Below are 12,666 nucleotides of genomic sequence, written 5' to 3' on the forward strand. Positions count from 1 at the left end.
TGTTTTGATATATCCAGTTATGTTACATTTGAGTTTAGCATTAAAGCTGTTTTGAGTCCAAGTTTTGCCTCAGTGTCTGCACCTTGGGTCCTTTTCCAGCCTGCACAAAGCCATTTCATAACAGTCTCAGAATGACGCTGAAAAACGAGTTCATGCATTTATTACTTCCAGGCTGGATGACTGTAATTCATTATTATCAGGAAGTCCTAAAAACTCCCTGAAAAGCCTTCAGCTAATCCAAAATGCTGCAGCAAGAATACTGACAGGGACTAGAAAGAGAGCAGATTTCTCCTGCTTTGGCTTCCCTTCATGGACTTCCTATTAAATCCAGAGTTCAAAATCCTGCTCCTCACACACAAGTTCTTAAATAATCAGGCCTTATCTTAATGACCTTATAATACTAGATCACCCCATTAGCGCAATTTGCTCTCACACTGCAGACTTGTTGTTCCTAGAGTATTTAAAAGTAGAATGGGAGGGAGAGCCTTCAGTTTTCAGGCCCCTCTTCTGTGGAACCAGCTTCCAGTTTGGATTTGGGAGACAGACACTCTCTACTTTCAAGATTAGGCTTCAAACTTTCCTTTTTGCTAAAGCATATAGTTAGGGCTGGATCAGGTGACCCTGAATCCTCTCTTAGTTATGCTGCAATAGACGTAGGGCGCTGGGGGATTCCAATGATGCATTGACTATTTCTTCTTCAGTCACTGTCTTCACTCACTATGTGCTAATAGGTGTGTGAATCATACTTTAATTTCTGGCTCTCTTCCACAACATGTCTTTATCCTGTCTTCTCTCAATGCGTCACAGAAGATGGCCCCACCCCTGGAAAGTGGATGAGCAACTGTCATTTTGCAGTCGGGTCACTTTTTGTGGAGAAATAAATAAAACAATATAATAGGAAAATAAGGATGCTAAGTATATTGATTTCATGACAACTAAACTTTGTGGTGCCCGAATTTATGCACCTGCTTGATTTTTGTTTAAACAATTATTGCACACTTTTTGTAAATCCAGTAAACTTCTTTTCACTTCTGGAATATCACTGTCTCCTATATGATATACACTCAACAAAAATATAAACGCAACACCTTTGTTACTGCTCCCATTCCCCATGGGATGGACGTAGAGACCTAAAATTCATCCCAGATACACAATATAACCATCCCTCCCAAACAGTCGTCACAAATCAGTCCAAATGTGTGGTAGTGGGCACATCTGCTATATTGAGATAATCCATCCCACCTCACAGGTGTGCCACATCAGGATGCTGATCTGACATCATGAGTAGTGCACAGGTGTACCTCAGACTGCCCACAACAAAAGGCCACCCTGGAATGTGCAGTTTTGTCTCACAGCAAAATGCCACAGATGCAATGAGGGAGCGTGCAATTGGCATGCTGACAGCAGGAATGTCAACCAGATCTGTCGCCCGTGCATTGAATGTTAATTTCTCAACCATAAGCCGTCTCCACAATAAAGCTGACTTTGAATTTAACTTGAGTCAAGCTCTGGACATATCTCTAAGGCCCAGTCAACCATGCTACAGAAGCTAATCTTTCCCGCTTGTATCCAGGATATAATTTTTTTTCTGTCATGATCCATATGTAATGACCATTGTCTTACAGTTTTTGATCAGCTCTTAAAGAGACTTCGGTGAGAATTAAGTTTTATGCCATATGATTGTGACTTTTTATGCTTTTTAGGCAGTATTTTACATACTGCCTAAAAGGTATTAACATTGAAATTTAGCTCAGCTGTTTCACCAAATTTTGGATCCCTGCACCATTCAACAGAAATTCAAGAAACATCTTAAATATGTTGCAATACAAGTATCAAGAATTTAGAGTAATTTATGTCAAGCTGCAGTTCAGAAAGCAAATATGAACCTAAAGTGCTCCATTACTTCATGCATCTGCTTCACATCATGCCAAATAATTCTTTAAAAAATATTAAAACTATTTATATCATAATTACGTGAAATATGACTCTTTTGTATTTTCTAGTGTCTTCTTTACCCTTTTGAAAATATAATCTACTAAATAGTCGACTGATTTCTATTATTTAGTCAAGAGAACAAATGTTTGTTTATATAAAACCATTCATACAAAAGAATGTTGAATAAGATTTTCAACAAAGATCAGTATATTAAAAGAAATCTTACACTATAATAATATAAGGGTTAGGGAGAGGTAATACACACACAAAAAAATCCAAGAAATGTCACTTTTGGGGACAGTGGAAATTCTTGCAATTTCACACACTTCCACTAGGGGCAACATAGAGTTATACACAGATTGCAAAAATTTTTGGGGGCAATGTCATACACATACACAAAAAATCTAAAAAATGTCACTTTTGGGGTCAGGTGAGATTTTTGGATTAAAATATGTTTTAGAACATGCTGAACGTTGTTAGAGGTAAATCTAATTGGGGACGGTGGTTTTGGTCCCCAAAGGGAGAGGTGTCCCCAATTGACTGGTGTGTGAGCTGATAGAAGTCCCCAATTTTGACACAAGCAAACTCACACACACACACACACACACACACACACACACACACACACACACACACACAATATACTACACTACAGGAGATGACAACATCAACATCAAGAAGTTAACAAAAAAATGAATCATCAGTGAAAAAAATACATTGATCACAAACTCAACATTACACTATTCAACACACAATTCCAAATATCACTAGTATTTCTGCACAAGGTATATGACAGAAAATACCGTAAGCCTAATGTTTACATAAAATTACATCATATATATAATAGGGGAAACACTCTTGTCTGTTGTTAGGAGTTGGTAAAATGTATGTGCCTTGAAAGACAACCAACATCATGATCAACTCAAATGAAATTACTTTTATGTTCAGAAATTTTAAATCTCAGTTTCTCTGCATATGCTAAACCACATGGGCATTTCAAAGATAGACTGATATACTGATAATAAAAATCTTATCTTTTACTTTTGCAAGAATATCTTTGAGATCATGTAACACCAGTGAATCAGTGAAATAAACATTTTGTGAAAAGAAATGCATTACATAGAAACGTTTAAAATAATCTTTCATTAACATTGATTGATTGCTTCTAATGTCAGGTTGTGTTTTTGCAGTGAAGCAGTCACGTGCTGTGAACTTCATATTGCAAGAAACTCTGGCAATTTTCACTCCTGCTTGGGTCCCAGTGACTTTACTGCACGTGGAGTGATACTTTTTTGTTGTTGTATAGCCATCATTACACACATAAAGACATGCACACACACAAACACTTATCTGAACAGATGCTCCTGTCCCTACACGTGAGGAGCATTGACATATGTTCCTGTTGTTCTCTCTGTTCTCTGACACACACATAGACATACAAATGGGCACACGCACAAATAAGTTAACTGCTTGCTTAAGTGCATGGACTGCTGAAACGTGATGTTGTTTTTCTACTCAGCCTTGTCCTCCACATTTCTTATTCTACTCAGGGCAGCTCACAATCACAAGTCCCCATTTCTACAATGTGGATCCATTTTGTTATTCTCACATTTTTACATTCCCCCCAAAAAGCTTTACAGGAAATGTATTATTATTGCGTGAATTATTTTAGGGTCTACCTTGCAATATAAACTGCCTTGATGTGACTGTTGTGTTGATTTGGTGCTGTATAAATAAAATTGAATTCAAATTGCTGCTCCTTTTTGAACATGGACGTTATTTGGAGTTGTGGTTGCTCGCTTTCCTTTTGTTTGCTTTGTTCATTTGTCTCTTTTAATTCTATTTTTTTTATACTTTTTCAACATGTTCAAAATAAAGATTCAATCAATCAATCAAAATTGAAACAAAGAACTGAATGTAACTCAGTAAAGGAGAGGCGTTGTTTTATTAGCATAGAGCCAATTTAAGGTTAATTTAAAACTGGAAGTGAGAAGCTTTGGGTTAGTAGCTCATGGGGAAAATGGGTTGATACTCCTTTTTGTTCAGCTTCGCAGCACAACTTATAAATGTATTTTTAATCATCTTTTTCTATTTCACTGATGTTTTAAGGTGTTTTGCTGAGCGCTTCAACACCTAAACCCTGAATAGGAATAGAAAATATGCAGGCTGCAAAGCCCATTTATGCTTTTGTAGCTTATATATACATTCGTGTAATGTATGATTTCTGCTCTCCTTAGAATAGAATAGAATAGAATAGAATAGAATAGAATAGAATAGTCCTGTATTGTATTTTACATTTATAACGAGCTATATAGGTTCGGACCTTAAGAACCACTATTATCAGACATGAGGTGGAAATGTAAGGCTGTCTACACCTTATGCATGGGGGACTGTGTTTGTCAACAGTCTAATCAGCTGTTAATTCACAGCAGCTAAAGCAACATCATGTCATGGAGATAAGGATGGAGACAGCCTGGCAGCTTGTCACGCAATTACATGGAAGAGAAACATAATGTTAACACTGAAACAAGCGAAAACATTCACACAGACACTCATTGCCTCTCTTCTCTGTTCAGTTCTTCTGGATTAGCGTCTCAACTTCTCAACTCAACAGCCGCAATATTAGATGTTAATTTTTCTGTTTTAAAATTTTTCAGTTATCAGACAGATTATTGTGCTCTGAAAGTTATTCAGCAGCTGTTGCCAACAAAATCTCTCTCTCTCACTCTCTTGGTCTTTCAGGACACACACACACACACACACACACACACACACACACACACACACACACACACACACACACACACACACACACACACACACACACACACACACACACACACACAGATGTAATAATGTAGAATAAAAAAAAAGCTGGATGGGGGATCTCCACCCCCATGCTTTGTCTCCAATTCAGTTTTCAAATGACACCTAGACCCCTGGTACTATATATGTTGCAATGCTTTCTAATGCTCACTAGAGGGAGGGCTGTGCACATAGTTGCATTCTTTTTTAAAGGTCAATTTTTAATGGAATCAAAATCAGGAGAAATACCTAGCTTTTGAACCAGCCAAGAACACACAGATGAGCTACCTTTTGTTATGTTTTACGACAAGGGGCCAAAATACATTTCTAATGGTCCAGAGAGAAAGTAATGAAAGAAGACTGCAAAGAAAAGTGCTGCATGACAATAGACTACAAGAGATCAGAAGAAAATTGAAGATGAGAGCACAAAGGCTGATGATGATCAGAAGAAGAAGAGATGATCTTAGTACTTGGTTGTTACGGCCCTAGCTGGGCCTCCTGATACTGCCCTTGTGTGAGCGCGGTGTTTTTCTCCACCTCCTCCTCTTTTGCTCCACCCCCCGTCTCTCTCTTGCTCTTCTCTCTCCCCAGGACACAGCTGCTGCTCATTGGACTCATTTACCACCTGGGCCCAGTCAGCAATCACCTCTCGGAGGTCATATAAGCTGGGGATGAGCTGTGAACAGGGTGGGGTGTTCTCTGGTGTCTCTGCGTTGTGTGTGATTAGCCTGCTCAAAGTGTGGAGTTGTGGAAACAGCATAGCTGCTTTGCGTGAGTAGTGTGGGCTTGTGGGCCTTGGCAGCAGTAAAGCCAGCTGCTGATAGTGACAGGGTGAGCTTGTGGGCCCCTGGAAGTACCTCCTCGTGGTGTGGAGTTTTTGTTTGGTTGTTGTGTTCTTTGTTGTTGCAACCCTTTTTCTCTTTTTCCAAGTGTTATTGGTAAAACGGCGTTGCCGGCTCTTTCTGTTAAGATGATCTATAATAAAGACTATTTTATTTACTGAAAACACTGGTCTGTTTTCCTTTCATTCTGTTCTGGACTCATTTGTTACTGGTCCCCTCACTCACATGCCTAGACCCTTTCGGGGGGAACGTAACAAAGTGGGGGCTCGTCCGGGATATGAATGGAAGGAACAACAATTGAGTTTTAGTGAGTTGTTTGCCGGTGGCTTGTTTAGTTGTATTGTATCTGCTGCGCTCTCTCTCCAGTTAGCAAAGGGGAGTGTCTAGCTGAGCGTAAGCTCCTCCTTCAGGCACTCATTTTTTATTTTTCCTTTATTATTTTCGGAGTAATCCCGGGTGGGGATTAGTTCCCTGTCGGGGGTAGGCTTGTCGGTGCTTTGTGCACTTGACGCTTAGCCTTTAAAGTTGCCTCGAGCCTGGTACACTCCAGAAGCTAACTAGGCTAAGATTTTAGTAGGCAGGTCTGGGGAGAGGGTTGGCGGTATTTTTATTTATTGGTTAACCTGTGGCCACGCTTTTCCCGCCTGTTTCTCATTTGTGTATTGGAGGTGGTGCTTCTTTGTTGTTATTATTAGCCTCAGGTAGTTTTTGTTTTAGAGTCAATGGCTACCTTTGATATTTCAGTGTTTAAGGGTGAGCGTGGTGCAGCGTCTCAGCCCGTTCTGCAGGCGCCAGCTCAAGCTGTAGGTCCATTGGTGTCGACACCTGTTGATCAGGGGCTGCCTGAGAACAAACCCATGACAGTGCCTCGCTTCGAACCCCTCTCCATTGAATCAAGTGAAGGCTCGAAGCTGGATGCTAAGCTCCGTGTCCGTCTGGCTCGTCTCCAGCTGGAGAAGGAGCAGCGTGAGAGAGAGTTCCAGCTGAAAAGGGAGCTAGAGCTTAGGCGTTTGGACGCGGAACTGGCTAGGGCTAGGGAGGTCGAATTGAGGAAGGTGGAGGTGGAGGCAGAGACAGCTTTGAGGTTGCGACAGCTGGAACTCCGGCAGGTTTCCCTTCCTCCGACTGCCTCCATTCGTCAGGCCGACACCTCGTTTGACGTAGGGAAAAACAGTCGTCTGGTTCCGATGTTCCGTGACACTGAGGTCGATAGCTACTTCGAGTCGTTTGAACGAATAGCCACGGCCTTGCACTGGCCACGGGATTCATGGGCCATTTTGCTCCAATGTAAGCTGGCGGGTAAGGCTCAAGAAGTCTGTTCCTTGTTGTCAGCTGAGGACAGCTTGGACTATGACAAGCTGAAAAGGGCTATCCTGCTGGCCTATGAGCTGGTCCCAGAAGCCTATAGGCAGCGTTTCCGGGGGTTGAGAAGAGGTCAGGGTCAGTCCTATCTTGATTTCGCCAGGGAAAAAGGTGTTCTTTTCGATCGGTGGTGTGCGGCCTACAAAGCCACTGACCCGGCTTCGATCCGGGAACTAATGCTCATAGAGGAATTTAAGAACTGCATTGCTGAGCGCATCGCGGTATATATTAATGAACAGAAGGTTTCCTCGCTACAGCAGGCTGCAACACTGGCTGATGAGTTTGCCCTCATCCATAAAACCAGTGTCATTAAGCACGACCGACGCGATGACCTAGTGAAGGTTAGTGATGTGCCAGCTAGACAGTACCCAAAGGGTGAGGTACTTGTGTCCCATTCCAAGGCAAAAAGAAAGTGTTTTTTCTGTTTAAAGTCTGGCCATTTAATAGCAGATTGTGGGGCCTACAAACAGAAACAGTCAGTCTTGGGAGTTAGGAGTGTGCCAGCTAACAAAGCCGATACAGGCGTGGTTTCAAGAGCCAAAACAAAGCTCTGTTTCTTCTGCCACAAACCTGGCCACCTGGTTGCTCACTGTTTGAAAGCAAACTCAAAGCAAAATCGATCTGTTTTCAAAAGAGTGAACTGTGGTTCACAAACCGACAAAGTTGCCAGTCCTAGGCAACAGTTGGAGCATAATTGCTCAGTGGTGTCATTTGGTCACTGTCAGAGATCAACTAATTGTAATCTGCCACCTGATGACGGTCTCTCGGGTCCAGATGACCTACAGTGTGATAGATTGTGTGTGACACAACCATTTCAACCTGCACCTCTGGTGTAAAAAACATGTGACATGTAGTGAGTTTAATGTGACATCTGCTTAAACCTTTAGTATCTCACTGTAATCCATGCGATTTTTAGATAGTTTGAGCGCATAAGATTTTTGTGCATGGACTTGGTCGATACACAACATCATTGTTCTGTTCTGTGGATGAGAGACGATGAGAAAAGAAAGTCCAAGGGTGCATTTAACCTTCAGATTGTTGCATCCATCTCCATGAAGAATTGTTTGGAGAGTTCCGGTAAAGACAAAATGGGAGCTGAGAGAAGCGGTGTTTGAGATTATCATAGGCATCTTGTGCCATGGTGGTGCACTGGAACTGAAACCAGGTGAGATAAGTTGGGTTAGGAGCAAGAAATTCTACTGAAGTCACAGATAAATCTGTGTTAAAAGATAACAAAGCCAAGGAACCATTACAAGTGTTTGCAGTTTTCTGGAATAGGTCAGTTCATTACTTCTTGTACTTAAGACTAGTTGGAATGGAAATGTCCCTTTTCGCCAAGAAAGGAGACCTTCTCTGCATGAAACTCACATTCATCAACCTTCACGAGCAGCTTGTTCTCTAGTAATCTTTGCAAAACTAACCTTACATGATCTTCATGATGACTAAGGAACTGGGAGAGGATCAGGATGTCATCCAGATACACGATCACAAAATGATTTCTGAAATCTCGCAGGACTTTGTTACCAGGAGCTGAAAAACAGCAGGTGCATTAGTTAGTCCAAAGGGCATTACCAGATACTCAAAGTGTCCAAGGTGAGGGTTGAAGGCTATCTTTCACTCGTCCCCCTCTCTAATCCTTACCAGGTGGTAGGCATTGCAGAGATCCAATTTGCTGAAAATGGTTGCGCCCTGTAACTAGTGATGGGCAGATGAAGCCCCATGAAGCACTGAAGCTTTTCAGCCAATCGGTTCACCCCAACGCGAAGCTTCATGAAGGTTCATTTGCTCTAGCAGGACACCTACTGGACGTAAAAATAATAGCTGGCATGAATTTAAAGAGTGTGGCATTTTGCACACAGCCTGTAAATGTCATCAACAAAAGGAGTGTGTAAAACATCTATATTGTAGTCATGGCAGTATGGAAAATGATCATTTGGAAATGCCTAAGATGGAAATGATCATTCACTGTGAGGTGAGGTGTGGACATTGGGTGTGCTTTTGTAACATTGAGGCAAGGACAGTGAATAATGTTTAGGGGACACATCATTGGTTTTTATTTAAAAACAACAGTTTCTCCACTGTGGCAGGTCGTAGGCGATTTCTTCTTTTGGACAATATTTCCCCTGCCTTTGAAAACACTCGCTCACAGGGCACAGATGAGGCAGGGGTACACAGGTATGTCAGTGCTAACTTATATAAGTGAGGGTAGACATATTTCTGCCTCCCCCAGTATTTAAGGGGGTCCTCCAGCCTTCCAATATTTGGCTCCATCATGTACCGTTGGACCTCAATATTTGCGTCTGCTGTCACATTTTGTGTCTGTGTCTGCCTGACACTCTCATCCAGGCGACGCCACAGGTTGTTACCTAAACAAAAAGGAGAGTCTCATGAGATACTACCAATTCAATTTCCAATACAATGTTATTTCTATAGTGCCAAATAATAACAACAGTCACCTCAAGGCGCTTTATATTGTACAGTAGATCATACAATAATAGATACAGTGGAAAACCCAACATTCAGTTTATATAAATGCAACTACAATGCAATAACAATGGTACCGTGGGAAACAGCCTCAACAGATTGTGACGTTGATGGCTGTGGTGGTGGTGCGGAGGAAGAGGTGGTGGAGGCCCTCATTACGGAAGCACATTCTGCTTTCAGTCTTTTTTCTGCTTCGCTAGCTCTTGTAGGGCTGAGAAACCCGAGTTTTCTGAACCTTGGGTCCAGCAGTGTCGCAAGGAACATAATGCTCATGGTCTGTATTTTATCTAGCCTCTCTCTCAATAGCATCCTCAGCATCTGAGCCAGAGAAGATCCAATGGATGGTGGTTCTACCATTTGTTCATTGAGGCAATGATCCAGCATAGTGAGCAAAGGTATGACCTTTGACCCAGACACCCTTTTTTCCTGAGAGAGCTCAGTGGTTGCATCGTTAAATGGTGCTAGGACAACCAGACACTCTGAAATTATACCAAAATCCGCAGATGACAGAGGTGGGATGTCTGTTGTGAGACTTGCCAAAGCAGCACCCACTGGCTCCCTTTGCTCAAAAAGTCTTTCCAGCATATTGTAAGTGCTGTTCCAGCGGGTTTCCACCTCCTGTAGTAGTTTGTGTTGAGGCTTCCTTAGTTGTTCCTGCACGACTGAAAGCCTCTCCTTACAAAATACAATTTGAAAAAGCATACATTAGATTGTCAAGGGAGCAGAACTATACACATAAGTAGCATTAAAGAAACTGTAATTAAGCCACTTAAGAAGTTACCTTTGCAGAGGTACTGCTCCTGAAATATCCCACGATCTTCCTGGACTTGGCTCGGATGTCAGAGAGCTCAGGGGTCTGGTCAAGGGCCTTCTTCACCACTAAGTTCAGGGTGTGAGCTATGCATATGGCATGTTTAAGTCTTAGCTCCCTTGCACAAGCCCCCATGTTGGCAGCCCCATCTGTTACTAGGCATGTGACTTTGTCAGTAATTGCCCATTCTGCCATGAGTGTGCCTTTCACATGTGCAATGTTTTCTGCAGTGTGTGCATTAGGAAAATATTGCACTCCTAAAACAACGGTGTTTAATGTGCTGGACTCATCAACAAAATGGCAGGTGACTGCAAGATAGGCCTCTGTGTTGATGGAGGTCCACATATCTGATGTCAGACTCACAGCTGCTGCCTTCTCAATGCTGGCCTTAGCTTTCACCTTCATCTCCTGGTACCTGGCCTCCACCATGACTTTCAGGGCCTAAAGGAAAGTAGAAACATTTTGTTCACAAGTACGACGTGGCTGTGAAGCAGTGTGTAGTGTAGCTACACACTGAGGCTTTGAGCCTCAGTCCTGCCTGTTCACATTTTACTCTGTAGAAACTAAATGTTCACTGCTTTTATGACCTTTTTAGTGGGGAGAACATAACTAGGATTTAATGATTTGACAAATCTTTTAAATCCACTGTCCTCCACAATGCTAAATGGCTGGGAGTCCTCAATCACCATGCTAACCAGGTCTTCATCTATTTGAGATTGTTCTCCTGAGGAATGACAATAAAAACAAAGCACAAATATAAATATCACTCACGTCACTTATTGCATTGTATGATATTGTTATATCATTTAGTAACATTACAGCATGCTATATTATCATGGCATTTGATGGCTCACCTGGTTTTGCTCCACAATCGGTGTCCCCCTTATTCTCATGCATAGCTCTGTAGTGCCTAAGCATGGATGAGGTGTTGTTGTTATATCCCAGCTCCCTGGCACATAGCAAACACCTCACCTTGTACAAAAGTACAGACAGCTTAACATAGGTTTTATTGCACCATCAGTATTATGAAAATACATCTTCTGTGGAAATTTACATACCTTGTTGGGAGATATAAGCTCAAAATGTTCCCACACAGGGGAGGACATCCTTCTCTTCGTAGCTGGCTCCATTCTCTCCTGACTTTCTCTACTCACTCTCCTATACCTCCAAACTCTCTCCAAACTGTCTCTAACTCTCTCCAAACTGTCTCTAACTCTCTCCAAACTGTCTCTAACTCTCTCCAAACTGTCTCTAACTCTCACTAACCGCAACTCTCCATCAAACACCCACATTTTGAATGAAGTCTGAGGGGTTTATATCGCTGTCATGGCTCGCGGCAAAGTTCGAACCGCTTCCTGAACCAGTCACGTGGTACAGCCGGGCAGCGAGGCTTCGGACGTCATCATTTTCAGCTCCTCCCATAAATGAAGCAAGCCTCGATACGCGCTTCGCGGAAACGCCCCCTCATTACTCGACACACGCTCCGAAGCCTCGATACAGAACGTCCCATCACTACCTGTAACGACTCTCAAGCATAGGAAAGACGTGGCAAAGGGTACTTATTTTTCACAGTAATCATGTTTAATCCTCAAAAATCTATGCAGTGCTGAAGGGACTTAACTTTCTTTTCCACAAAGAAAAAAACAGCACAGAGATGAGAGGAAGATGGCTAAAAGAAACCTTCGGCCAGAGAGTCTGTTATGTATTTTTTCATCATCTCATGTTTGGGCTTTGACAAACTCTACAGCTTACATGTGGGAAGCAATCACTGTTTTCTGCAGTAATTGGTGGTGTGCTAGATAACAGGTCAACAGCACAGTCATAGGGTCGATGTGGATGGAAAAACAAGGCAAGATCCTTACAAAAAACTGTGGATGTGAAAGTGGATGAGACATTAGGTGGGTGGGGCTTGTACCGTGAAGGTACAGGAAGATAAGCTGGGGACTGCTGATCTTAAACAGTTTTTGTGACAAATCCGACGTCACCCTGACACACACTTCTTTTTCCGATCGAGGTAAAGGCAGTGCATTTTTAGCCGGGGGGACGGACGGAGGATGTGCTTTAAACACAAATCATATTTCTTCAGTATGTTTGCTAAGAGTGTGAGTGAGACTGGTTTTGGCATTGTGCGTTATATCCAGCAGTCTATTTACATCCAAGGCAGTGAATTTCAGAATCTTGGAAAGTGTTATGTGTAGCTACAGGTGGACTCAGAGAGCAAAACACACGGAGGCACGGGGGTTTGCGAAAAACGAACACAAACAGGAATTTAACGAGAGTTAGATAACTTACTTGGTACAGTCTGACAATACAAACTCTGGGAAGTTATCAGAAGCCAGACTGGGCGGCACGGAGAGAGACTGAGAGGTATGGTGCTGGGATGTGAACTAAAACTCAAGAAAAGATGATCTCCACAGGCTCGAGTAG

General features: G+C 42.3%; 1 protein-coding gene across 1 annotated transcript; it reads right to left on the reverse strand.

Annotated features, from left to right (window-relative positions):
• Positions 1-8,654: 8,654 nt before the first annotated feature.
• LOC145429287 (E3 SUMO-protein ligase ZBED1-like) lies at positions 8,655-11,748 on the reverse strand. Its single transcript, XM_080302567.1, has 3 exons — positions 10,210-11,748; positions 9,506-10,103; positions 8,655-9,310 (listed from the first exon to the last, which is right to left on the reverse strand). The coding sequence occupies exons 1-3, from the start codon at positions 10,666-10,668 to the stop codon at positions 8,988-8,990; spliced, it is 1,380 nt and encodes a 459-aa protein (XP_080158693.1). The 5' UTR covers positions 10,669-11,748; the 3' UTR covers positions 8,655-8,987.
• Positions 11,749-12,666: the final 918 nt, after the last annotated feature.

The sequence above is a fragment of the Astatotilapia calliptera genome, chromosome 6 (genome assembly GCF_964374335.1).
Source record: "Astatotilapia calliptera chromosome 6, fAstCal68.1, whole genome shotgun sequence".
In the NCBI taxonomy this organism is placed as follows: domain Eukaryota; kingdom Metazoa; phylum Chordata; class Actinopteri; order Cichliformes; family Cichlidae; genus Astatotilapia; species Astatotilapia calliptera.

What these genes read in the sequence shown, in the direction of transcription:
- LOC145429287 (XM_080302567.1), bottom strand. Translation starts at nt 10,668, where the DNA reads ATGGTGGAGGCCAGGTACCAGGAGATGAAGGTGAAAGCTAAGGCCAGC. An exon ending in GGAGCAGTACCTCTGCAAAG is followed by an intron (nt 10,104 to 10,209) that starts GTAACTTCTTAA and finishes GTATTTTGTAAG; the next exon opens with GAGAGGCTTTCAGTCGTGCA. An exon ending in TGTTGAGGCTGTTTCCCACG is followed by an intron (nt 9,311 to 9,505) that starts GTACCATTGTTA and finishes CTTTTTGTTTAG; the next exon opens with GTAACAACCTGTGGCGTCGC.